Source organism: Trachypithecus francoisi, unplaced genomic scaffold (genome assembly GCF_009764315.1).
Source record: "Trachypithecus francoisi isolate TF-2019V2 unplaced genomic scaffold, Tfra_2.0 Lachesis_group20, whole genome shotgun sequence".
NCBI lineage: Eukaryota > Metazoa > Chordata > Mammalia > Primates > Cercopithecidae > Trachypithecus > Trachypithecus francoisi.
The window spans coordinates 12589642-12617305 of NW_022681466.1; the positions used below are offsets into that span (position 1 = coordinate 12589642).

At 58.5% G+C, this 27664-nt stretch overlaps 1 protein-coding gene across 5 annotated transcripts in view; it reads right to left on the reverse strand.

Moving 5' to 3' along the window:
- AATK (apoptosis associated tyrosine kinase) overlaps positions 1-27117 on the reverse strand; it is a 47342-nt gene extending 20225 nt beyond the window's left edge. The window contains exon 1 of one of the 5 annotated variants that reach the window (XM_033182541.1): positions 26839-27117. In XM_033182541.1, coding sequence (XP_033038432.1) covers positions 26839-26893 — 55 coding nt within the window. In that variant the 5' untranslated portion in view covers positions 26894-27117. Of the gene's footprint in view, positions 1-21105; positions 21314-26581; positions 26817-26838 lie in introns of those variants that run through there. The other 4 variants (XM_033182545.1, XM_033182547.1, XM_033182544.1 and 1 more) reach the window with 4 other exon arrangements.
- Between the last annotated feature and the right edge of the window lie 547 nt (positions 27118-27664).

Here is a 27664-nt window from a genome sequence, read left to right on the forward strand (position 1 = left end):
CTCACATGCACACCCACATATGCGAGCCCACACCCCCACACACGCGCGAACACACCTACACATGCAAGCACACACACAACACAGGCACACGCACACACCCACACGTGCACACACACGTACACACCAACACGTGCGCACACCCACACATGCACACCCACACACGCAGACATACCCACATGTGCATGCCCACCCCCACACAGGCAGACACACACACATGCGCACACACCCACACGCACGCACACACCCACACAAGCGTGCACACACATCCACATGTGCACACAACCCCCACACGTGTGCAAACATACCCACACACGTGCAGCACCCACATGCACGCACACGCACACATGCATCCAGACATACCCAAACAGGTGTGCACACACCCACACATGCGCACACACGTACATGCACACACCCACACATGCACACACACACATGCGTACACACCCACACACGCACGCACACATACCCATACACTCGTGGACACAGATACCCACACGTGCGTGTGCACACATGCACACACACCCCCACACACACAACTCCACAGGCACACACATGAATGCACACATGCACACACACATCCCCTGGCTCAGTCCCCACTACCGGCCTGCTCAGTATCATCATCCTCACTTTACAAGTATGAAAACTGAGGCTCAGGGATGTCACAAGCACACCCAAAGGGTGGCCCGGCTCTGCCAGCTCCACTACCCTGCTCCAGACGCCATGCCTGCCCCTCCACAAGCCACGCGGAAGGCCCCACTTATTTCCTTGGGACTAGCCTCCACTAGCAGGTGGGGAGGCCTCTGTGGGGTCTGCTTGCCTGTCCCGCTCATTAATACCTCACTCTGCCCAGATGCGAGAAGGGGTACCTGGGACCTCACAGCCCAGAAACTTATGCCCAGGAAGACACAAGTTGCACATGACTTTGTTTCTGAAACTTCTTGAAAGCCCATTTAAACCAGCATCCCACTGTTTAACCCTCTGCTACCACCCACGCTGCACAGTGTCCCCCAGGCTCTTCCAAGCCCAGCCCTCTGCTGCCACACATACTGTGCGGCCCTCAAGCTCTTCCAAGCCCGGCCTGACCATACTCCAGTCCCTGGTCCTCCCGCAGGCCTTATGAGAGCCCAAGAAAGCAGCCGCACTGAAAGGTCACTTCAAAGCAGACCCCGCCCAACCCTGGTGACCCCTGCTGATGCCCCAACCCTCTGCTGCCCTGCTAAGGCTGTGCCCCTGGCCATGGTGAGAATGGACGCAGTTCTGCCTCCTCTGCAGCTGGGCTGGAGGGTGTCTGTGTGAGCCTGCGGTGGGTACACTGTGACACCAGCATGCACACACGTGTCCAGGCTGTGGCTTCCTACGGCCACTGTCCACACAAGGAACCAGGGCCTAGGCCGGGCGCGGTGGCTCAAGCCTGTAATCCCAGCACTTTGGGAGGCCGAGACGGGCGGATCACGAGGTCAGGAGATCGAGACCATCCTGGCTAACCTGGTGAAACCCCATCTCTACTAAAAAATACAAAAAATTAGCCGGGCGAGGTGGCGGGCGCCTGTAGTCCCAGCTACTCGGGAGGCTGAGGCAGGAGAATGGCGGGAACCCGGGAGGTGGAGCTTGCAGTGAGCTGAGATCCGGCCACTGCACTCCAGCCTGGGCGACAGAGCGAGACTCCGTCTCAAAAAAAAAAAAAAAAAAAAAAAAGGAACCAGGGCCTCACCCATGCGGGGTAAAATGCACCAAGATCGTCACAGCCCTTGAGTCCTCTGTCCACCAGCCTTGTCCACTGGCACTGAATCGGCCACTCTTGGGACCCCCAGAGGGTGACTCTATTTGTTTTAGAGATGGGGTCTCACTGTGTTGTCTGGATGGGAACGCAGTGGTGCGATCACAGCTCACTGCAGCCGGGAACTCCTGGCCTCAAGCAGTCCTCCCCGCCCAGCCTCCCGGGTAGCTGGGATTACGGGTGTGACAGGCATGTGCCACCTGGCCTGGCTGGTGACTGTTTCTACTGTTCCTGCTGCGTCTCCTGGTCAGCACTCTGCCGTGAGGGAGGACAGGGCCTTCACCCCCACTTGCTTTTTTTTTTTTTTTTTTTTTTTTGAGACAGAGTCTTGCTCTGTCGCCTGGGCTGGAGTACAGTGGCCGGATCTCAGCTTACTGCAAGCTCCGCCTCCCGGGTTTTACGCCATTCTCCTGCCTTAGCCTCCGGAGTAGCTGGGACTACAGGCGCCCGCCACCTCACCCAGCTAGTTTTTTTGTATTTTTTAGTAGAGACAGGGTTTCACCATGTTAGCCAGGATGGTCTCGATCTCCTGACCTCGTGATCTGCCCGTCTCGGCCTCCCAAAGTGCTGGGATTACAGGCGTGAGCCACCGTGCCCGGCCTGCTTTTTTCATATCAGTGCTCAAGACATTATCATTCCCGTTTATTCACATCACACTTAGGAGCTCCCTTTCATTCCAATGAGCTGTAACGTGTTACTGTAATTGTTTAGTTTGATTCTCAAATTTCCCCAGATTTGGTCAGAGGGCACCTGGTGTATGCAGAGTAACGGCCCTAGAGCCGTCCACCTCCCAATCCTCAAAACATGAGACTCCGGGTGCCCTACATGGCAAAAGGAACTTTGCAGGCGGGATTAAGGAAAGGACCTGAGGTGGGGCCATTAGCCCGGATTGCCAGGCGAGCCAGGGTCATCCCGAGGGTTTTTGGACAAGGGAGGCAGGAACTGGAGACGAGAGAAGTGACTGCAGAAGCAGAGGCCATGGGGGCCGTGAGGGCTGTGAGCCGCGGATGCGAGGGGCTGAAAAGGCCAGGGGTGGACTCTCCCCGGAGCCCAGCCTCCACTGTGTTGACTGTAGCCAGTGAAAGTGACTTTTGGCCGGGTGTGGTGGCTCACGCTTGTAATCCCAGCACTTTGGGAGGCCAAGGTGGGTGGATCACCTGAGGTTAGGACTTCAAGACCAGCCTGGCCAACATGGTGAAAACCCTGTCTCTACTAAAAATACAAAAAACTAGCCGGCCATGGTGGCGTGTGCTTGTAATCCCAGCTACCTGGGAGGCAGACGCTACAGTGAGCTGAGATTGCACCACTGCACTCCAGCCTGGGCGACAGAGTGAGACTCTGTCCCCGCCAAAAGAAAAGAAAGTGAGTGACTTTCAATTTCTGATCTCCAGAACCTACAATAATCAACTCCATGACATCTGTAGTCCGTGGCCACAGCAGCCACAGGAAACTCACCCAACGGCCCTTCCGAGCGGCTCCCCAGCAAAGCCTTTGTGGTATCCGCCCCCAACCCCTGTGCCTCCTGGGACACAGGACAGGCCCAGCGAGGGTGGGGTGCTACAGAAAGCTTGGTGGCTGGGCCGGTCCCTAGAGGGCCACCATCAATCCTCAAAGCCATACTCAGATGCAGTGGCTCAGGCCTGGCACCAGCTGGTCCCAAGGTGGGGGTGGCGAGGGCACATCTGCTGTGCACACGTGGCTGGACATGCAGGGGGCAGGTCCAGGTCGGCTTCAAGGACACTGCCCAGGCTAACCCTAGAGGCCTCTGGTGCCAGCTTTTCCTCCTCTCCTCTCCTGTCTTTCCTTCCTTCCTTTCTCTTTTTTTTTCTCTCTCTCTCTCTCTTCCCCCCCCCCTTCCCTCTCCCTCCCTCTCTCTCTTTTTTGACAGAGTCTCACTCTGTCACCCAGGCTAGAGTGCAGTGGCATGATCTCAGCTCACTGCAACCTCCGCCTCCCCATTCCAAGTGATTCTCCCACCTCAGCCCCCCAAGTAGCTGGGATTACAGGCACCTGCCACCACCACCCCTGGAGAACTTTTGTATTTTCAGTAGAGATGGGGTTTCACTATGTTGGCCAGGCTGGTCTCGAACTCCTGACTTCAGGTGATCCGCCCGCCTTGGCCTCCCAAAGTGCTGGGATTACAGGCGTGAGCCACTGGGCCCACTCCATCTTTTCTTTTCTTTTTTTTGTTTTTTTTTTGAGACGGAGCCTCGCTCTGTCGCCCAGGCTGGAGTGCAGTGGCTCCATCTCGGCTCAATGCAAGCTCCACCTCCCGGGTTCCCGCCATTCTCCTGCCTCAGCCTCCGAGTAGCTGGGACTACAGGTGCCGCCATCACGCCCGGCTAATTTTTTGTATTTTTTAGTAGAGACGGGGTTTCACTGTATTAGCCAGGATGGTCTCGATCTCAAGACCTCGTGATCCGCCCGTCTCGGCCTCCCAAAGTGCTGGGATTACAGGCTTGAGCCACCGCGCCCGGCCTTCTTTTCTTTTTGAGATAGAATCTCGCTCTGTCACCCAGGCTGGAGCACAGTGGCGCAATCACGGCTCATAGCAGCCTCAAACTCCTGGGCTCAAATAATCCTCCCGCCTTAGCCTCCCAAGGTAGCTCAGACCAAAGGCTTGCACCACCATTCCCAGCTAATGTTTACATTTTTTTTGTAGAGACAGGTCTCACTGTGTTGTCCAGACTAGTCTCAAACTCCTAGGTTCAATCGATCCTCCCGCCTTAGCCTCCAGTTTCAAAGTTAATGTCTAATTTGGCCATTGTCTGGCTCTGGAGTGCTGGCTCTGCTGAGAAGTTGGGGTGGGAAGAGGCAGAGCCAGCCAGAAGGAGCTGGCAGGGGACCAAGAGCAGGGAAGAGAAGGTGCTTGTGGTGGAGACACCCCCACAACAGGCTGCGGGTTTTGAGTCGGTCCCACCCTCCTGGGAGTGGCCCCTCACCCATGAGTCTCCCTGAGCAGTGAGGACCCGGCCCCACCCCCGCCCCGGCCATCCCCCATCCCCCAAAGTCTACTTGTAACCACCCCCAAAGTCTACTTGTAACCACCCTTTCCACCGAGGCGTGGACGCATAGTCAGTGCGACCCTCATGCCCACCAGGTGGCACTCTCAGCCATTTTACACAGGTGTTGGAGAGGACAGGAGGCTCCCGGGACACTGGACCACTCACGGAGGAACAGGGAGGCCAGCTCCAGGCACAGTGTAGCCTCAGCTCAAAACACAGGCATGGTCCAGGATGGCGCTTGCTCAGGGCAGAGCTGAGGGATCCCAGCTTGGGGTGCCGCAGCCGGCAGCATTGCCGGCACAGGGTCCTCCCTCGAAGGCCATGAGAGAGTTCCGAGAGTGGCCTGGCTGAGCCTGAGGATGGCCCCACAGCCCAAGCCCATGGGCACACCTGGCTCGGCGAGCCCCCACCCCCGCAACCTGCACATGTCCCAGGCAGAAGCCGCCTCCAGCAGCCCCAGGTCCCAGGCAGCCTGTGCGGACCCTGGAGTCCCGGGACACATCACCTGACCTGGTCCGGCGTCTACAGGGCTGTCCCCAGGACCGGGTGCTCATTGCAGCACAGGGTGGCCGTGGTCAAAGCCGAGAGCTAGGAAGTTTTCTGGGTTGGGTCCAAATACACTTCCCCTCGACTCCATGCAGCCCCCACCTCCTGTGTCCACGCAGCCCCGCCTCCCATGGCCATACCTGGTCCTCCAGCCTCCTCGGCCCCTCTGGCTTCGCAGTCTCTCTCCTCAGCACGTCACCCCACAGTTAGCAGTCGCCCCCTCGATAAGGCCAGGACTGTGTGGAGTCCAGGGGCTCCATGGTGAGTGGCCACGTGGTGTGATTCCCACGGGGTAAGGCGAGGCCTCCACTCTCTCCACCCACACTGCCTCTTCCAGAACCTTGGGCCCTGCCTGTCTGGGGCTCCAGGCTCTGCTCACTGATGGTGACCCCCACATGCCAGCTCAGTCTGAGGTTCCAAGGTTCCCGGCCATTCACCCCACAACAGCAGGTGCACCCAGGGTGAGCACAGGGCCCAGGGTTGCCCCTGCATGCTTCCTCCGCCCAAGCTGCCTTCCTGCAGGGACGAGTGGCCAGGGTGGCCAGCACACAAGGTGTGGCTCTCTGTCCCCACCCCTGTCCCCGCTCGGCCCCTCAGGAAGCTTCCTAAGTGGCTCCATGCACCCCTCCAGGAACTCGGGGCTCGCTCCCCTCCCCTCCCCGAGGCAGTCTCTTTCAGCTTTCCTGGCACCAACAGCCAGGGTCTCTTGCATAGACCCAGCCTGGCCCACACCCCCCAAAAATGCCCCCAAAATGTCCCCAAATCACACCCACAAATGGGTCAGGATCAGCAAAGCTGCAGATGGGAGCCTGGGGGTAAAGGTCAAGGCCCCTTGTCCCAGCCCCTGCACTGCCCTCCCCATCGCTCTGTGCTGGCCAGGTGTTCACACCTGGAGCAATGTGGCCGGGACTCTGGGAGAGGGTGGCCACATTGTCAGGGAAGAGCAGGCCTCTGGGTGGCTGAGAGGACACAGTGGCCCCTGGAGGTACCCCCAGGCAAGGCTGCAGCAGCTGGAACAACAGAGGGGCAAGAGGGCTGGGCAGGGGGCCTCCAGGAACCCACCGGGCTCCCTTAAGAGCCGCCCACCCACTCTCAGTGCGCCCCCCACAGCCCCTCCCGCCATTCACATTTCCAGCGTAGGAGGAGTTCACCTTCATTGTTATTAAAGCTTCTGTCTTAATCAAATCCACACTCAAGACTGTGGCAGAGTCAGAGCCCGGCTCACTCCTGTGCATCCCAAAGTCCAACGTGCTGGTGCCCATTACAGACACTGCCGTAGACGAAGCTCCCAGGTGAAAGAAGCTAACAGTGTGGGAAAAGAAAGCACAGACAGGAAATTTGCCCTTCCAGGGATTAACAGGTCAGAAGCTACAACAATTAGAACCTCACAGTGCTGGGGCACAAACCCACCAAAATCTGGGCCTGGCCGTGCAGAGGATTCCACGCTCCACGAAAAGCCTGACTGCAGGCTGGGTGAGGTGGCTCACGGATGTAATCCCAGCACTTCAGGAGGCCGAGGTGGGTGGATCACTTGAGGTCAGGAGTTCGACACCAGCCTGGCCAACATGGTAAAACTCTGCCTCTACTAAAAATACAAAACTTAGCCGGGTGGCGCATGTCTGAAATCCCAGCTACTCGGGAGGCTGAGGCAGAAGAATTGTTTGAACTCCCGAGGTGGAAGATGCAGTGAGCTGATTGTGCCACTGCACTCCTGCCTGGGCTATCAACAGATCGAGACTCCCCCCACCAAAAAAAAAAAAAAGCCTGACTGCATAACTTCAGATTAAATGATTCTAAGTTAGATCACAACATCTTAAAAGAAAACAGGTAAATATTAGATTTCTGAATGGAGAAGGATTTTTAAGCTAAAAGCAATGGAAGGGACCACAAAAGAAAATATTGAAGGCTTTGACTCCATAAAAATGTCTGTTCCAGCCGGGCACGGTGGCTCACGCCTGTAATCCCAGCACTTTGGGAGGCCGAGGCGGGTGGATCACCTGAGGTCAGGAGTTCGAGACCAGCCTAATCAATATGATGAAACCCCGTCTCTACTAAAAATACAAAAATCAGCTGGGCGTGGTGGCGGGTTTCTGTAATCCCAGCTACTCGGGAGGCTGAGACAGGAGAATTGCTTGAACCCGGGAGGCAGAGGCTGCAGTGAGTTGAAATCACGCCACTGCACTCCAACCTGGGCAACAGAGCAAAACTCCATCTCAAAAAAAAAAGAAAAAGTGTGTTCGATAAAAGCCCTCAAATTAAAGGCACACAGCGAACCAGAAAAAACAATTTACAGAAAATGTGTCAAAGAGCTGATGTCATGACTACACAGAACACACAATTAGTGAAAATTAACTAATACTTTAAGATCCCAAACATAAACAAGACTGGGCACAGCAGCTCACGCCTGTAATCCCAGCACTTTGGGAGGCTGAGGCAGGCAGATCACCTGAGGTCAGGAGTTCGAGACCATCCTGGCTAACACGGTGAAACCCCGTCTCTACTAAAAAAAAAATACAAAAAACTAGCCGGGCGCAGTGGTGGGCACCTGTAGTCCCAGCTACTCGGGAGGCTGAGGCAGGAGAATGGCAGGAACCCGGGAGGCAGAGCTTGCAGTGAGCTGAGATCCAGCCACTGCACTCCAGCCTGGGCAACAGAGGGAAACTTGTCTCAAAAAAAAAAAAAAAAGAAAGAAAGAAAGAAAGAAAAATAACATTGGCCAGGCGTGGTGGCTCACGCCTGTAATCCCAGCACTTTGGGAGGTCGAGGTGGGCGGATCATGAGGTCAGGAGATCGAGACCATCCTGGCTAACACGGTGAAACCCCGTCTCTACTAAAAATACAAAAAATTAGCCAGGCGTGGTGGGGGGTGCCTGTAGTCCCGGCTACTCGGGAGGCTGAGGCAGGAGAATGCCATGAACCCGGGAGGCAGAGGTTGCAGTCATCGCACCACTGCACTCCAGCCTGGGAGACAGAGTGAGACTCCATCTCAAAAACAAAAAGTAAAAAAGAGCCTAAATGTTCAACAGTGAAACAATGATGAAATAAAAACAATGGTATATCTGCAAAATAAGCCATAAAAAGTGAGTTTAAGACTATGTTTTAGGCCAGGTGAGGTGGCGAGGTGGCTCACACCTGTAATCCCAGGAAGCCAAGACTGGTGGATTGCTTGAGCTCAGGAGTTGGAGAGCAGCCTGGCCAACATGGCAAAATCCCATTTAAAAAATACAAAAAAAAAAAAAAAATTAGCCAGGCATAGTATCACACGCCTGTGGTCCCAGCTACTTGGGAGGCTGAGGTGGTAGGACTGCTTAAGCCTGGGCGTGGAGGTTGCAGTGAGCTGAGATTGTGCCACCGTACTCGAGCCTGGGTGATGGAGCAAGACCCTGTCTCAAAGAAAAGAAGGTGTTTTAAACATACGGGATGATATCCACGATGTTATGCTAAGGAAAAGAAACAGGACACGCAGGGCGCCCAAGACCAGGGCGTGAGGGAAACGTGTTATTGTGGCTGTAGGGCGTGGTGTATAGATAGATGTGCATATACATACTTGATGGGCTTTGACGTCTCATATACAAACGTTAGAACTGAGGAAATTACACACGGTCACCATGCGCCATTTGGTTCTCTTCCCTCTACCCTCAGTAAGGGTAGAAAAAGCAGGACATAGAACTGTTTACAAATCCTGATCACAACTTTGTCAAAAGAACACAGAAGCAAGCTGGGAAAAAATACACCAAAGCATGAAGTGTTTGTCTTGGGAGGCAGAAATCCGGTTGGTTGCCTTCTGCACGTTCACATTTTCTACAACAAGCATGCACTGCGTTTAGAATCAGACGATGTATAATTGTAGTTGATTATCATTCAAACCTGATCCCATCACTACTGCCTTTACAGAGCCGCGCTGGACACAGAATGGCCACCTGCCCTGGGGTCTCCATCCACTTTGCGCTGCCCCCACCATGCTCAGCCTCCCACTAGCTCCTCCATCTTGACCTGCAGTCCCAAAGCCCCTGGTCCCTTGCAAAGCACCTGGTGTGGTCCTGGGAGGAGCCCACCCCAGTCCACAGGGACCCTCCCTGCTCGAGACCACAGCCCAGGCCAGCACACAGGGATGTCTGCTGGACCAGTACCAGCCTCCAGGATCACTGGCTGGACTTGAAGCCACACATGGCTTTGGGACGAAGTACCTGGGGATGAGCCCTGGGGATCCCCCCCAATGGAAGGCACTGAATACAATGTGGGAGGGGACACCAATGCCCTGAGGTGCCTGTGGCACACCTGGGGCAAGGGAGGGAAGGAGCACACTGGCACACACAGACACATACACAGACACACACACATGCACACACATGCAGACACACAGACACACACAGACATGCTCTCACACACATGCACACACACGCAGACACACACACAGACACACAGACATGCTCTCACACACATGCACACACAGACACACTGGCACACACTTGCACACACACACAGACATGCTCTCACACACATGCACACAGAGACACGTGCTCACACACATGCACAGACTCACACACTGGCACACTTGCACAAGACACGTGCATACACGCACACAGACACGTGCTCTCACACATGCACAGACATATGCTCTCACATACACACACAGACACGTGCTCACACACATGTATACACACTGGCACACACTTGCACACACACACTTGCACACACAGACACACTTGCACACACACTTGCACACAGATACACACACGCACCCACGTGCTCACACACATGCAGACACGTGCTTTCACACACATGCATACACACGTGCTGTCACACACATGCACACGCACACACAGACACGTGCTCTCACACATGCACACATACACACATGCCCTCAAATGCACACACACACGCTCTCACACATGCTCACTCATGGACATGTCCATATATGCACACTTTCATACATGTGCTCACACATGCACACACACATGTGCTGTCACACAGATACACATGCTCTCATGTTCACTCGTGGACACGTTCACACATGCACACACACACACACACACACAGACACCCTTGCCTGTGTCCACAGTCCTGCTCTGAGCCAGCAGAGCCCACCCGAGTATCCAAGGAGCAGATGACCCTGCCAGTGAGGACGACACCAGGATGCTTGGGGATAGCCCCCAGCTGGGCAGTTGGCGAGGTGTCCCCAGGTGAGGGAGACATGGAGACCAGGGGTGGAGGTGCCTTGGCCAGGCCAGTGATGGGGCAGCGATCCAGGCTCTGTCCTGGGTGCACCCTGGCTGAGCTCTGGGTTGAATACGTCCCATGACTGGTGAGCAAAAGGGATGGCCATCCTGAGAGCTGCATTCTGGGGCCAGGGCAGCCCCGCCAGCCTCCTCCAGCTTCTGGGCACCTCCTCCGTTGTCCGCAACCCACCCATCCTGGGCTGGACCCTCCTCCCCTGAGCTGGTGCAGGTTCCCTTCCCTGACCCGAACACATCACCCACCGCCGCAGCCTCCAGCCCTGTCACCAGGCCGGGTGGCCACCGCCCACACCCTACGTCTTCACCAGGCTGCCCGGGAGTTTCGCAACCACACACCGCGGAAACCAGCTCCCCATGCGGTCCTGCCCTGGTCCTCCCTGGCCCTGTGGGAAACCTAACTCCTTCCCCCATCCACCCATCCCAGCTCCCTGAGGAAATCCAGCCCCTCCGATCCCTTGTCTTCTCTCCACATCCTCCAGCCCCTTGCAGGCCTCCAACCTCCACCCAAGGCACCAGCCCAGGGGGACCCTGCTCACGCCTCCCCGGGGGTCTGCAGAGTCACCCACCATGGCCATTCCTGACCTAGATCACAGCCACTTCTAAAAGCCCTGTCCATGGCGCCCCCAGCCCACCCTGGGCTTGGCTCCCACGGCCGCAGGTTCACAACAGCCCTGGGTGCCTGGGGCCTGTGCTCCCATGAGCTCTGCCCCCGACTGACGCCTGTCTGTGCTCTCTGCTTGTCCAGGGTCCCCTCGGAGGCAGGGCCTGAGGCGCAGGGTATTCAGGAACCCCCGCTGGAAGGGCGGTCAGCCCCCACCACCCAGCCTCAAAATGCCCGGTGCCTCAGTTTCCCCAGTCTTCCTGGAGGAGCATGTCCCTCTGGTCCGGCAGCTCAAGCCCCTGAGGAAGGCGAGCAGCTGACCCGCAAGGAGGGCCATGATTTTTTTAATGGGAAATAACAAGTGAGCCCTCACGCTGCCGTGGGACCACTGCAGACCAGCCTGGGGCCTCCCGATGGAACAGCACACAGTTCCGTGGATACTCGGTACCCAGACAGGCAAATCCAGACACAGAAAGCGTGCGGGTGGCTGAGGGGAGGGGGATGGGGAGGGACCACTGATGGGTGCGGGGTGTCCTTCTGGGCTGATGAGAATGTTCTGGAACTAGAAGTGGTGGTGGTTTCCACACCATGGTGAATGTTCTATAAGCCCCTGAGCCGTTTGCTGTAAGATGGTTATTTTGTGTTGTGGGAATTATGCCCTTAATACATTTCTTTTTTTTTTCTTTTGGAGACGGAGTCTGGCTCTGTGGCCCAGACTGGAGTGCAGTGGCACAATCTCGGCTCACTGCAAGCTCTGCCTCCCGGGTTCACGCCATTCTCCTGCCTCAGCCTCCCGAGTAGCTGGGACTACAGGCGCCCAGCTAATTTTTTGTATTTTTAGTAGAGATGGGCTTTCACTGTGTTAGCCAAGATGGTCTCGATCTCTTGACCTCGTGATCCGCCCGCCTCGGCCTCCCAAAGTGCTGGGATTACAAGTGTGAGCCACCACGCCCTGCCCCAGTACATTTTTTTAAGTGAGCAGTTTGATATCCGTGTGTCAATGCGGGGTGGAGATAGGCGCCCCTCCCCATCCTAGCGCTCCCTCCATTCCTAGGGCTCCCTCAACCTAGTGCTCCCCATCCCATCCTAGGGCTCCCTCTGATCCCAACGCTCCCCCCATCCTACTCCTCAGCACCCCTGGCAGCTCATTGCCCATTCCCCCAGACCTCCTTTGTGCTCTGCCACCGGCGATGCCCCCTCTGGGAAGCCGCCCAGATCCTACCAGAACAGGGGCTATTTCCACAACAGGCTGTCCTGGGGACGCCCCTGTCACAGCGAGACACCCTCCACTGCCCACACTGCGAAGAGCTCATACCTCATCCAGGGTCTCTGGGGACCTGAGACGCCCCCTGGCACTGCCACATGGAAAGGCTGGGCACAAGGGGTGGTCAGCAGGCTGGAAGTGGGCTCTGGCCCCAAAGGCAGACAGACAGGGGCCTCTCTGCCTGGGTGGCCGGCAGGTGGGCCTCGGTGGGGCATCTGAGGACCTCCTGGCACCAGGGTCCCCTTCCCATATCTGGTGATGCAAACAGGATCCCGTGGAGGAAGGAACTGGTGCAACCCTGGCAGGCGTGCCGCTGAGTCAAGGGCAGACGGTACTGGGGGAGTCAGCATGCCCAGGGGTCAGGCCAGTGTCCCTGGGAAGCCCAGAGTGGTCCCCATTGTTGGTCACGAATACCCCTACCTCTCAGCGGCAGGCTGAAGTAGCAAGATTCTTGGGGTCCCTGGGCCAGGAGAAGAGAGGAGGGGCCCTCTGTGCCCCCCTACGAACCACTGCAGGGCAGATAGAACTTTGTGGGCTGGGGATCAGGATTTCTCTGCAAAGGTTTGCACAAGGGCCCAGACACAGAAGAGTCTGAGAGGAACAGAATTCCCAAGCAGAGACACAGTCATTTTTCCAGGTGGAGACATGGAAATCAGGTGTCAGCCAAGCCCCACCTGCACAGAACCCAGGCCCAGTCCACCTGCCTCCCCACTCCCCCGTCCTCCCCTACATCCCCAAGGTGAGGTGGAAAGATACATCCCCCGGAAATGAAAGGCCAGACCCGGTGCCTGGGATCAAGCATAAACTTTTCTATGAAGCAAGGCTCCTTGGGGCTGGGGGTGCCGTGGCCAGGGGTGCGTGCACACACTTGTGGCTCAGACGCATCTGCGGGGCAGCAGCCACCTGAGGCCAGACCCCCACGCGACCCAGTTCTTCAGAGGCCCGGCCTCCCCCATCTGGCTGGTTATTTGGGCCCATCTCTCCTGAGCCTCCCAGGACAAAGGCTGTGTCCAAAGGACACCTCGATCCCAAAAGCCGGAATTGCCTGGGAGTGATTAAGGAGGGACTTTGATCATAAGCCCGAAAGACACCGTCTCAACGCCATCCTCCAGAATATGCTGAAACCCCCAAAATCTAAAATCCCCAAAATCACAGTCACCAGAGGATTGTGTCATGTTAGGCAGAGCTAGGACCCTGAGACTGTCTTTATTTGGAAAGCAAGTGTGCTCAAAGGAGATGCACACGGTGGTCAGGTTGACAAGGGTAGCCTTTAATTTGGCTATCAACTCGATCATAGAAGAAGTGAAAACACAGGCAAAAAATACAAATCTCCCCGCAAATTATTCAGTCGCATGAGACTTCCAACCCCTCACAGGCAGTGCTATGTTTGCCTTCAAAAAAACAGCCTTGGGGCCGGGCACGGTGGCTCAAGCCTGTAACCCCAGCACTTTGGGAGGCCGAGGTGGGCGGATCACTGGAGGTCATGGGTTCGAGACCAGCCTGGCCAACATGGTGAAACCTCAGCTCTACTAAAAATATTAAAAAAAGAAATTAGCCGGGCCTGGTGGCACTTGCCTGTAATCCCAGCTACTTGGGAGACTGAGGCAGGAGAATCGTTTGAACCTGGGAGGCAGAGATTGCAGTGAGCCAAGATTGCGCCACCGCACTTCAGCCTGAGCAACAAAGCATGACTCAGTCTCAAAAACAAAAAACAAAAAACAAAACAAACCCTTTGGCTGGGAGTGGCGGCTCACACCTGTAATCCCAGAGCTTTGGGAGGTGGAGACAGAAGGATCACTTGAGCCCAGGAGTTTGTGACCCACCTGGACAACATAATGAGACTCCGTCTCTACAAAAATTCAGGAATCAGCCAGCAGTGTGACTCAAACCTGTGGTCCCAGCTTGTTGGGAGGCTGAGGCAGAAGGATTGCTTGAGCCCAGGAGGTCAAGGCTCCAGTGAGCCACCATTGCACCACTGCACTCTAGCCTGGGCCACAGAGCAAGACCCTGTCTCAAGAAAACAACAAACCACAACAAAAGTCCTTTGTCAGAGAAGAATTCAACCAGGTCAGCAACCTCAGAAGCAGATGCTTGTTGACACCAACGCTCCTTCCTGTTGCAAAGCACATTCGGCGGTGAGCTGAGTGATCCTTGGGGATCAAACCACTGGAGAAGATGGATTCTAATATTTAGTACTAAATCTAACAGAAAACCAGTGCATGCTTCACTTTGCCTAATGGATGACACCTTCAAAACCAGCCCTGCTGATTTTTTTTTTTTTTTTTTTGAGACCAAGTCTCACTCTGTCACCCAGGATGGAGTACGGTGGTGCGATTTCAGCTCACTGCAACCTCTGCCTCCCAGGTTCAAGCGATTCTCCCACCTCAGTCTCCCGAGTAGCGAGGATTACAAACGTCCACCACCACGCTTGGCTAATTTTTGTATTTTTGTGGAGACGGGGTTTCACCATGTTGGTCAGGCTGGTCTTGAACTCCCTATCTGAGGTGATCCGCCCACCTTGGCCTCCCAAAGTACTGGGATTACAGGCATGAGCCACTATGCCCAGCCTCCGTCCCCACTGATTTTTATCAGCTATATACAATTCATGCCCCTGTTGATTAGGAAATTCCAGAGCTTTCTGGCTTGTTTCTGTATTAACAACTGGGAAAAGTACAGTACCTTATCAACATTTATTTGAAGATCTGATGGACTTTGTGGAAGAAAATAGATTTCAATAGAGTCCCCAAACCATAATGACAGATTTGGAATTAGGTGTGATCAAGGCTTCTAACACTGAATTTGAAGATGTCACCAATAAAGTTTGTCTTTTCTGTTCAGCCCAACGCACTGGGCGGAAAATTCAGACAAGACAGGAACTTCCGTTTAAAGATGCGTCATTTGCCTGTGTGGGCGTTCCTCCCAGCTGATGACACCCTGGAGCGTTCAGGGAATTAACAGCTGCATTTGCCCTAAGAAGCCGGGGAAGTTACTAACTGGCTCAAAGATACTCGTGTATATGGCAGGATGAGAGGATGCTTTGTGATGCTGTTGCTGCTCCGTCACCAGGACTATTTCCGCCAAATCTGCGGTCTGTGTATGAGGCCCACGCACAGTGGACCTCCCGTACCCCAAACAACACAGAAGTGTGGCGCGGAAGACGGGAGAACCGAATGGGAATACTCATGCGGTACGGGCCGAATCACAGAATTTCAAAAGGAGCAGTGACGGCTCATGCCTGTAATCCCAGCACTTTGGGAGGCCAAGGCGGGCAGACCACCTGAGATCAGGAGCTCGAGACCATCCTGGCTAACATAGTGAAACCCCGTCTCCACTAAAAATACAAAAATTAACCCAGCATAGTGACAGGCGCCTGTAATCCCAGCTACTAGGGAGGCTGAGACAGGAGAATCGCTTGAACCCAGGAGGCGGAGGCCGCAGTGAGCCCAGCTGAGATCGCATCACTGCACTCTAGCCTGGGCAACAAGAGTGAAACCCCATCTCAAAAAAAAAAACAAAAACAACAAGACAAACCAGAGCAGTGTCACGCAGATGATGAATGTGAGCGTGTTCTCCAAGCAGAGCCACAGCCTATGAGAAAAAAAGCAGTTACTCGTCGAAATGCACAGGCTCGCCATGTGGTCATGAGAGGCAGCCAGCTCTTAGGGAACGTCTCCGTGCAGCTGCCCATCACCTGGCCCTGCCACACACTTTTTCATAAATCCAATTTTTTTTTCTATCTCTTTTTAGTTTTTTCCCACTATTTTTTGTTATTTTCTTTTCTTTTTGAGATGGAGTCTTGCTCTGTCATCCAGGCTGGAGCACAATGGTGCAATCTTGGCTCACTGCAACCTCCGCCTCCCGGGTTCAAGCGATTCTCCTACCTCAGCCTCCCGAGTAGCTGGGACTACAGGCGCCCACCATCACACGTGGCTAATTTTTGTATTTTAGCAGAGACGGGGGTTTCAGCATCTTGTCCAGGGTGGTCTCGAACTCCTGAGCTCAGGTGATCTACCCATGTTGGCCTCCCAAAGTGCTGGGATTACAGGTGTGAGCCACCACACCTAGCCTTTCCTACTACTTTATTTTATTTACTTTTTTGAGTTGGAGTCTTGCTCTGTTGCCCAGGCTGGAGTGCAGTGGCGCAATCTTGGCTCACTGCAACCTCCGCCTCCCGCGTTCAAGCAATTCTGTGCCTCAGCCTCCTGAGCAGCTGGGATTACAGGTGCCCGCCACCACACCTGCCTAATTTTTGTATTTTTAGTAGAGACGGGGTTTCACCATCTTGGCCAGGCTGGTCTTGAACTCCTGACCTTGTGATCCACCTGCCTCGACCTCCCAAAGTGCTGAGATTGCACGTGTGAGCCACCGCACCCAACCAATTATTTTCTTTTTTTTTTTTTTTTTTAATACGGTCTCACTCTGTCACCCAGGCTGGAGTACAGTGGTGCCATCAGAGCTCACCGTAGCCTTGAACTCCTGGACTCAAGCAATCCTCTCACTTCAGCCTTCCCAGTAGCTGGGACTACAGGTGCGCACCACCATGCCCGGCTAATTTTTTATTGTTTGTAGAGATGGGATTTCATTGTGTTACCCAAGCTGGCCTTGAACTCCTGGGCTCAAGCGATCCTCTTGCCTCAGCCTCCCAAAGTGGTGGAATTACAGGTGTGAGCCCCCCATTTCTTTATGAGCACAGTTCATCTGCCCGTAACTGTATGCAGCCTTAGTAGCCTGAGGGTTTCTGCAACAATGTATGTTACTATGGCCTATTTTATTGTGTGAAGTGAACTCTGAAGTTTTTATGTTTTTCAAATAAATCCCCTTTTCAAATGCAAATAAATGTCTTTTTTTTGAGACACAGTCTCGCTCTGTCACCCAGGCTGGAATGCAGCGGTGCGTTCTCAGCTCACTGCAAGCTCCGCCTCCCGGGTTCACACCATTCTCCTGCCTCGGCCTCCTGAGTAGCTGGGATTACAGGTGCGTGCCACCACGCCCAGCTAATTTTTTGTATTTTTACTAGAGACAGGGTTTCACTATGTTGGCCAGACTGGTCTCAAACTCCTGACCTGGTGATCCACCCGCCTCGGCCTCCCAAAGTGCTGGGATTACAGGTGTGAGCCACCACGCCCGGCCTAAATGTCTTTTAAAGAATCTTTTAAATCATTTTTTCCTGAATTTGGTTTTTGGAATTTTGATCTTTTGGCATTTCTACACTCAGAATGATGGCACTTGGGACTGTGTCTTTTGGAATTCAATCAGCTCCTGCTACAGAGAGCCCCAGTCCAGTGGACCCCTCCTCGGCCCTGATCGCCAGTCAGGCAGGAAATGGAAGACCCCTCCCTGAGTGAGAAGCAGGGCCCTGGGCAGGGGTGTGGCAAGACCCCACAGGCCTCCTGACACAGGGGAGAGGGGGTGGGAGGAGCCTCTAGGACAGTGACGGTGTCCCCACAGGCCCTGGACGCAGCATGGTGCCCAGCCCTGAACTGTCCCCACAGTCACTCCCGAGACCAGACAGATGTGGGCACCGTCTGCCACGTGGGATTCTGGGTGGCAGGTGAAGACAGAGCAGGGGCTGTAAGTCACGAGACACTGCCCCCACCAAGAGAGGGGAGCCCGAGTGTCCACAGGTAAGGACCACAGATAAGCATGCCGGCCACGGTTACTTTCAGGAGAGGCCACATAAAATGTAAGCTTCCAGGACAAGCCCACGACATGGCAAGGTCCACGGGCCTGGGCCGGGTCCACCCAACACCACAGGCACTGCACCCACCCACGCACACACTCGCCTCCCACCCGGGGCTGCGTGTACTCATAGACGCACATGTGCCCTCCACGCACATGCCTGCCCCACACGCTGGCAGCCCCAAGGTGGGCATCCAGCCCTCCCTCAGTGCTGGGACCAGCCCCACTCTCTGCTGCAGGGACCCCCGCAGGGTCCCCGGGGGTTATCACCCCAGCATCTTTAAGCCTGACTCTCCTGTCCCTCGACAGCCAACCCTGCAATCAAACATGGGTGCCCAGCCCAGCCCAGGGAGGGAAGCAAAGTTCTGCCAGCTGGACACTCACAAGGGATGTCCCCTCTGTTGACGCATGACACAGCCCAGGCCCAGCCTCCATCAGCATGAGATGCCCCAGGGCCCACACCAAGGCTGTTGGGACGGGCACCTGGAATGCCCCTGGTTCCCCAGCAGGCTGATGCCTTACAGCTCCCAAGGGGCAGGCAGCTCCAGCTAAGGTCCCATAGCCCCCATCTCTTCGCTCCTGGCCTGTCCCTGCTTGACACACACTGTTTCCCAACACTCTGGCCCTCAGTCCCACTCTTCCTGGGGGCCCACCCTCCTGTGCATCTCGGGCTCCCAGGCCTGACACAGCCCGGCATCCAGCTGGCCCCCTAGGGACCTGCACAGACTGAGTCTCTCCCTCAGTGCCGGCTGGGCAGCAGCAGGGGGCTGCCATGCTCAGGCTTGCCAAGGAGGAAACGGGCAGGTCCACGGCCAGGGCGGCCGAGCGTCGCGGATGCACGCCGGCCGCAGTTATTTTTAGACAGGACTTGCAGGGCCGCCTGTCACAGAAGGAAAAATAAAACAGAGTCTGACGCACCAGTTTGGGCTCCAGCAGCAGCTGAGCATCTCACCAGAGCCCAAGGCAGAGAGCAGGGTGGGGCCCAGCCTCTGGAGCCAGGGTCCGAGCAGGATCCGTCCTCCCCGTCATTCATCCCTGTGGCCAGGAGCTGCTTTCAGGGACGCCCGCCTCTGGGCCACAGAGATTCCAGGCAGCTTCCCAGGGACAGAAGGTGTCCGAGCCTGGCGGTATGCTGGTCAGTGTCTGCACCCAGCTCCCTGGGAAGGAAAGCGGGGCGCGTGCCGGCCCCTGGTGCAAGTGCTCCCACCTCAGCCCATTTCAGGGTGGGAGCTGCTGGTGCTCAGCCCTGCACAGGGTCACAGCAAGTGGAGCAGCAGGCCGCCTGCTCACTGCGCACAGACCTGAGGCCTCGTGTCCAGGACCTGCCCACTGCTCCAAGCCTGGCTCCCACAGCCAGGGCTGCCCGATGCCAGATACCAACCACCAAGGAAATATCTCCAACAGGCACTCGCCTGAGGGGCTCAGAAGGGCTGGGAAGGTCCTGCAAAGGTTCCTGGCATCTTTCGCCACGTAAAGGCAGACAAGACCACCATGGGCAGCCCCCACAGGCTCACGAGCCCTGGCATTATAAAAGCAGCAGCCGGCGCTGGTGGGAGGGGAAGTTGTGGAGACGCTCGTCCGTGGGGATGGGGGCAAAATGGCACCACCTCCTGAAAGCTCGCTGGACAGTGCCCCACAGCCACACACCAGCACCCGATCCCTGGGGCCGCTATACGCACAGTGAAAACCGCAGGGCCCAAAGAGGCCAAGGCCACAGGACTCTGCTTATGAGACGGATGCCCAGGCCAGGCACCCAGAGACTGACACAGATCGGTGGCTGCCAGGGCTGGGGGCAGGGGATGGGGAGTGATGCCCTCGGGCACGGGGCTAGCCGTGCCATGGCTGCACAGTCTTGGGAACGCAGGAAAGCCCCGAGCTGTTCACTTGACACGGGTGGGTCCTTGGTATGTGAATTACCTCTCAGTAAAGGGGCCCTCACTCCAGCATCCACAATAGCGCCCACGGGACAGCCCACAACTGAGCATCATTCACAGCGAGCGAGCGAGATCCCCAACATGCAGCGGGGGAGGGCACCAGCGAGTGACGGGCCAGGTGGCTGTCCTTGGGACAGTGGCGGGGGAGGGCGCCAGCGGCTGGCGAGTGATGGGCCAAGTGGCTGTCCTGGGGGCAGTGGCGGGAGCTCTCAGGGACTCTCGGGGGCTGGGTGTGCTGCCACATGGTTAAATCCACTGGGGAGAAGCCCTGGACTCGCACCCCCGATGCCAGAGCACACCTGTGTGTGCCGTGGTCACGAGGAAGCCACACGCCTTTTTCCCAGGGGGTTCGAGGAAATTCCACATGGGCCTCACAGTGGAGCCCAAACCCTAAGCAGGCCCCACCAGCTACAGAATCCGCAGGACCAAGTACAAAGGGAACCCAAGGCCCCTTGTTCAAAGTCACTAAGAACTCCCAGAAGCGGAGAAGCGAAGCCAGAGCAGCCCCAGTGAGCGCTAAGCCCTCGTCGGAGGGGTCCTCACACAGAGGACAGTGTCCCCAGCTCCATCCCACAATGGCATCAAGACACAGCCTCAAACCGTGGCCTTGGCACAGAGGTGACTTGGCAGAGCCCTAGTCCTGGACCAGGCTCCCCTGCCCCTCAGCCTGGCTCCCCCAGGCCAGCTGGCCAGGGCTGCCTGACGCCAGGGGCAGGGAGGGGTCTTCCTGGGGACCCTGGCAGGTGGGTGGAGCCGGACTCCTGTCCATCAGCAGCAGGGACCCCACACCCTGCCCGAGGGTGAGATGGGGATAGGCTGGCCATGCCCCACCATGAGAGGTGGCCTTGAGCAGCCCTGGCTCAGGACAGCATCCTGGCCCTCACTCCCCCTGGGGTAGGTGGCTCCAGCTGCCCAGACTCACCCACTGCAGAGGCCCTGCTTGCTCTGGCATGACCACCTCCACTGGCAGGGTCCCTGCAGGAGGAGTCTCCTGACCACAGCCCCCACCCCCAGGCTGGCGATGAGAGCACAGCCTGCGTCCCTCCAGAAACCCCCACGTACCGGGCTCTGGCTGTCGCTCCCACGTGGCTCTGATTGTGACTGTAAACCCAGAGTGACCCCCGGGTGTACCCCAGCCCACCCCAGCCCCACCCAAGGCCCCGGCCCCCTGACCCTAGGCCCCGGTCCCTGCAGAGGGAGGCTGGGGACTTGGCGTGGACGCCGCCTCCAGTGACAGTCCTCAGAGGTGCCTGGGAACTGGCTCCGGCCCCGTCCGCTGCCCTCATTTCCTCTGCCGGCTTCCTCCGCGGGGGGCGGGGAGGCCAAGGCCACCGCTCCCGCTGGCGTTTGTTCCTCTGTGAAAGGCAGGGCCAGGCCCAGCGGGGCCCAGACGCCTAAGCCCTCCTGTGACTGTGGCCTGTTGAGGGGACGGGGGTCTCCCCACCACAGACACGGGCTCCTGGGCCCCTGGATCTGTGCCACCAGGGACAGCACCGCAGGCCGTAGGCCCCACGGCAGGTGCTTTGCATCAGGCTCCCACCCAGGAGTGGTCAAGTGGGCCTCCCGTCAGCCTTGCCCTGGGGTGCACAGAAGGGTGACGTGGCCCTCGAGAAAAACCCGCCCTGGAAGAACCCTGTGAGCCGGAGACAGGAGGCCGGTGACAGTAGGAACAGCGTGGTCCCAGGCTCACCGCCACATACCACATCCGAGGAAACACGGGGCGTGCCGTGGACCCTCTGCCTCCCCCGTGGACTGAGGAGGAGGCAGAGGACGCCGCACAGCTGTGGCCCTGGACTGCTTCCTCCTCACACCCAGCCAAGTGCCCTGGCGGGTTCTGAGGCTGGGGACCAGCACGTACCCTCATTTTCTTCCAAGGATTAACTTCCTAGGATGGAGTCAGAGTCTCCTCATGTCTTGAGGCAGCTGTGCTCACCCCTCAGACCCAGGGGGACCCCCAGATGCATGCCTGGGACCACAGGCTGCTGGCCCAGATGGCAAAGAATGGATGTGCTCACAGTTCTGGAGGGTGGAGGAGGAAAGCACGGTGTGCGCAAGGCCGTTCCCTCCAAGGCGCTGGCGGGATCCTTCCTGTCTCTCCCGCATAGCTGCCCCAGGTGCTCCTGGGCTTGGCTTTGCTCCGGCCTCTGCACGTGGCCTCCTTCCCCCGTGCGCGCCACTCCTCCCCTTTTTATCAGGCCCCAGTCATTGGATTCAGGACCCACCCCACTCCAGGCCGACCTCATCTTAACTTGATTACAGCTGCAAAGACCCTAGTTCCAAATAAGGCCCCATTCTGAGGTACTGGGCGGGCATGGGTTTGGGGTGACATATTCCACTCGGCAGACGCCTCCGGGGGCACAGGCAGGAGCACAGTTCCCAGGTGGCCGGGGTGGCGGGTGAGTGCAGAGAGGACGTGAACGGTCACCAGCCCTGGAGCTGCCGTGACGGCCCCCGGGTTCTCTCAGGAGCCTCCTGGAACATGGGTGCTGCCAGACCCCGTTAAAGAGGTGAAACAGACACAGAGAAGTTATGACACCTGTCCATGGTCACACAGCAGGGCCCCGCTCAGGACACCAGCTCACGGCAGAACTCTCCCGTGAGGCAGGGTCAGGGTTGGGAGCCGGGGAGGCAGCGGCCATGGCGGGGAGTCGATGCATCCCGAACATGCAGGGTGGCATAAAGCAGACCTTCCAGCATGTTCCACACAACACAACAGCTGCCAGCCCACCCCAGCCAGCTCTGGGGCACTCGAGCCCACAGGGTGGCCACCGCAGGGGTAGGTGTTAGGTCTGAACCCCCAGCAGGGACTGCTCCCTCTGGCGCACCCAGGGCCCAGGCTGGTCCTTTGGGTCACTGCACCGCCCCATGGAGGAAGCACACAGCCTGGCCTCCTGGAGAATGTGCCGGAATGAGGGAAATGGTCTCTCTGACCCATTCCTGGGAGTCTGGGAGCCTCACATCCACACCCTCCCCAAGTGCCTGCACTCACGCTGGCAGGTGGGAGCCAGACCCATGCCTAGGGCCCACGGCCTGCGTGTGACCACTTTCCAAGGCCACTATCCACACAACCTTCCCATGGGACCCTCTCCAGGAACCCACCTTGGCCTGCACGCCCGAAGCCTAAGGGTCTCGGTGGGAGACCTGAGAGGAAGTGGGGGGATGGGCCCAACCCACGGGCACAGCTTCCCCTGGGGCATCCTCTGAGACCCCAGGGGGCGAGAGGAGGACAGGTAACTCCTCCAAGGGCAGGTGCTTGCTGCCTGAGCCTGAGCAGTCTGGGAGGCTGCAGCAGCAGCTGCCTTCAACCAGACCCCACACATGGCGCCTGGGCAGAGTCAGCCGTGGGGCACCTTCCAAGGGGAGGACTCCTGGGGACCACCCAGGCCCATGGCCTCCTGCTCAGCCCCTTGAGCCCCTGAGTCCAGCCCTGCCCCTGCCACTGAGGCCACGCCCGGCCCGGGGCTCACTACCTCCTCTCCCCTCTCCCCATCAACACCATCTCCCTGAGGCCCAGCCTGCCCAGCCCTGTGCCAGGGATCCAGTTCGCATGAATGCTGAGAGCAAGCACCACTGCCAGGCACAGGTACTTCTCCCAGAAACCCCTCATGGCACCTGGCTCAGGTCAGACACAGGGAGGGGCCTTGGGCAGGAGACAGGGCGTGAGCCGAGGGACGGGGGAGAGGCGGGGGTGTGGGGGTGGCGAATCCAGGCTGCCACGTGTTCCAAGAACTTCCACAAGCTCCAAGCCCTGCCCACTGGTCAACAGTGACACCTCTGCATTGGGGTCAGCCATGACGGGCACTGCCCAGGTACCCACCCTTGCCTCAGTGCACCACTGCTGTCCCTTCGGACCTGCCCATCACAGCCATTCCCACCTTATAGATGACGAAACGGGCATGGAGAGCCAGTCACAGAAGGGCCCGTCAGCAAACCAGCGGCAGCCCCAGGGCGAACTCCTGCTCCTAACTGTGCAGAGCATTCGACCCCCACCTCAGGCTGAGCGGCCTCTCCGGAAGATGGAGCAAGGTGGCGTCCCCAGGCCCACTCCCAGCCTAGGACAGCTCCAGGCCCCAGGGCTCAGGACGAGTAGAAATCACAGCGCTCTGAGACCACACCAGGGAAGGGGAAGGCTGGGGAGGGTGAGCAACAAGGTCAGCCCCCTCCCTTGGGGCACTCAGGTAGAAGGGGTGACCTCCGCTCGCTCAAGGCCATGCCACCCTCTTCCTGCCAGCCTGGACCCGGCCGTCCTGCCCACACGCCACCCCCCTCACCCTGGCTTTCCTGGCCGCCATGCCTACCCCAGAGCGAGGTTTCATCTGTGCAGAGTGGATTTCAGAGAGGCTGGGTGAGTTGCCCAAGGCCACACAGCACAGAGGCTGGAGGGCTGCAGCTGCCAAGAAATCCCCCAGGGCCACTCACCCACGCTCCTGAGTGCCAGGGAGATGGGGGAAGAGCTGGGCTCCAGAGGAGGCAGCTCTTCCTGGTGCTCAAGCAGGTTCCTGGGCTGGGTGCCCCCCTGCCCTGCCCGCATCTGCCTGGTGCGGAAGAAGGTCGGGGCCCAAGCAGCCCACAGTCTATGCCCACAGCCTCCACTCTAGCTCAGGCCCTGCACTCTTGGGCATCTTTGCCCCCTGTACCACCACAACTGCCGCCACCTCTATGGAGACTGGCACCAGCTCCTGTGATGAACAAGGAGCTGGCCCGGCAGTGGGGCGGGGCCTGGTGACTGAGGTGAGACCCCCGTGCCCAGGTGCTGGCACTGCCCCAGATGCTGAGTGACACACAAGTCAACTGCCAGAGCCACAAGCGTGGGCCCCTCCCCTCTGGGTGCCCCCCACAGACACAGGCAACCTCAGAAGGAACCAACTCGCTCCAGTTCGGGGATGGCAAGGAGCCAGCCGTGTGCTGCAGGAAGCTTGGGCCCTGGGGGTCTCTGTCCCAGCACCACGACCTCCAGCACAGAGCCAAGTGCTCACCGAGCACTAAGCCCACCTGGGCCTGCCACAGGTACTGTCAGCGCATGTTATAGATGGGAAAACCAAGGCTCACAGAGGCAAGGCCAGGCGGAGGGACTGCAGCGCAGCACAGCCAGGCTTGGAAGACTGGGCTAAGTTTAGCGGGAGGGCATGGGACCCACCTTCCTCCCTAAGCCCCTCAAGGGGGCTGCTGCAGAGCCTAGACCCAGCCCCTTAATCCGAGGAGGGTACTCTTCTCCACCAGCACCAGCACCTCGGGCAGCCCCTCCTGGCAGGTGGGCCCTGGAACCCAGCAGGTGCCTGCAGCTCTGGCCCAGCATCTTGCAGAGGAGAGACACCCCTTGTCTCCAACAACTTCTTCTCCTCTAAGTCATTAAATGGACACATTAGAATTACTCAGATCACAGCTGTTTACCCAGGGAAGGGCAGAGCCAGTGCTACTCAAAGGCAGGGGAAAGGGCTTCTCATGGCGAAGGGCAAGGCCGGGCCCCAAGGCAGGGTGTGGGCTGAGGGTCCCCTCTGTTCTGGGGGCAGAAAGGACCAAGCGCCCTGGGCCACGCCTGGCATGCAGATGCCATGAGGACCTGCCCCAAGCCTCCTCCACCCCCTGCCCTCGGGCTGGGGAGACATCACAGCTGTTGTGGGGGCTGCTGGGCTCTGGGCCTTTGCCTGCCCACCACACAGGGACTTCTGAGCCCCAGGAGTTACTAAAGGAAGTCATTTCTGAGCAAGGGACACCCACAGCCCTAAGCCCAGCAGACGGACCTCCCACCAGCTCCCTTCCTCCGAGAAGCAAATGCCTTCAGACCAAGATCTGCCCGGGGGACCCCCGTGTGTCCCTGCCAGACTGCATGCCCTGGGCCCTGCTCCAGGGAAGGAGACACAGGAGATCGCGTCACATGCAAACACGCTTTGTTTGGGCTGGCTCAGCCTGGTGCCAGAGCCCCAGTGACGTGTGGGTGGGACTTGGCCCTGGGGCCATGGATGGCACAGGGCCGGCGGGGGGGTGGTATCTCCCACTCAGGCCAAGCAGGGGCCGGATCTGAAGAAGCAGAGGTTAGAAAGCCCACTGCTTCCTGGTGACAGATGCGGCTTCCAGCTGCCCCCAGCCCCCTCTGCCTATCCCAGTTGTCCACCGCAGCCAGAAGGCCAGGCAGCCATGGGTAATCGTGCCCTGCCTGGTGCACTGGCCACACAGGGTAAGAGGCCTGGCCTCAGGTCCCCTGCAGCCAGCTTGACAGCGTCACCTCGGGCCCCCACTGTCAGGGGGTCTGGGCATCCACCAAGCCCCTCTCTTCTGAGCCTCTGCCCACTGGGCTCTGTCATGTGGACTGGCCCCTGCTCCCCCTACATCCCCCGCGGCTGCTGGTGGCTGGGTAGGGCTCCAGAACCGCTCCCAGCCTGGGAAGAAGCCTCCCACGCCAGGGCCCCGGACCCAGGAGAGGCCATGGCAAGCCTGAACCCCAGTTAGCTGACACCCTCCACATCCCCAAGGGCCCTTAGTCTGAGACCAACTCTCCTGGACACCTGGGGCCCACGCAGGCCCTCTGTGCCCCAGTTACCTGTGCCCGGGAGGCAGCTACAGAGTCACGACCACGCGGGGGACGCCAGCCCACAGGAGAAGGCCGGTTTGTGCTGGGGCCCAAGTCCTGCCCCTCCGAGATCTGGTGCCGTCAGGGGGTCCGGCTGCTGCTGCGACTGGGCTCGGGGCGGGGAAAGGGTTAATTTCCATGCAAACCGGGAGCCGGTGGGGCCCAACGGCATCACGTCCGCAGCGGAGGGAGGCAGCGGCGCGCAGGCCGGGCCGCCAAGGACTCACCGGGGTCGAAGTGCGAGCTGAAGGCGAAGCTGGGGTTGAAGAAGGACGACGACATGGCCGGGCCAGCGGCCGGCGGGCATCCCGGGCGGGCGCTGCGCTCAGGACGCCCGCGGCCCCGGCCCGCGCCGCCGCATCACCCAGCGGCCGCCGCAGGTGCGGAGCGCGCCGGCCCCCGCGCCCCTCGCCCCCCGCCGCAGCCGCAGCGCCCGCACCGGTGGGGGCGGCGGCGACAGACGAGGCGCTCCGCCCGGCCCTGGCGCCGCGGGGCTCCGCTGGTGCAGTCCGAAAACGCGGGCGGGAGCGCGCGCGCGGAGCGGAGCGGGGGAGGGGGGCTCCTCCGCGGCCGGGGTGGCATGGGGGGCAGGGAGGGGGACACGGAGCAGGGGACAGAGGGGAGCATGGAGTGGGGGACACGGAGGGGGGACACGGAGGGGGGACACGGAAGGGGGCTTGGAGGAGGGACACGGAGGGGAGGCATGGGGGGGCGGGGGGCGTGCACGGAGGGGGGATGTCACGGAGCCGGGGGATGGGCTGGAGCAGGGAGCACGGAGGCCTGGGACTGAGAGGGGCACGGAGGCTGGTGGGTGGGAAACGGAAGTCATGAGTGGTAAGTCGTGAGTGGGTACGGAGGGAATGCCGGCGTGGGGGAGGGGGCGCTCCTAGGTGGGAAGGTTCAGGGAGACAGGTGGGGGAACCCGGGAGCACACCCAGGGCGGGGCTTGGTGCTCAGGGGCCCTCCCCTCACTCGGAGGTTTGGAGGCAGCTGGTGGCCGTCCCCCCGCCCTATGCGCTTCGGTGGCACCTGTGCTGGTGGAGTGGGGGGCCT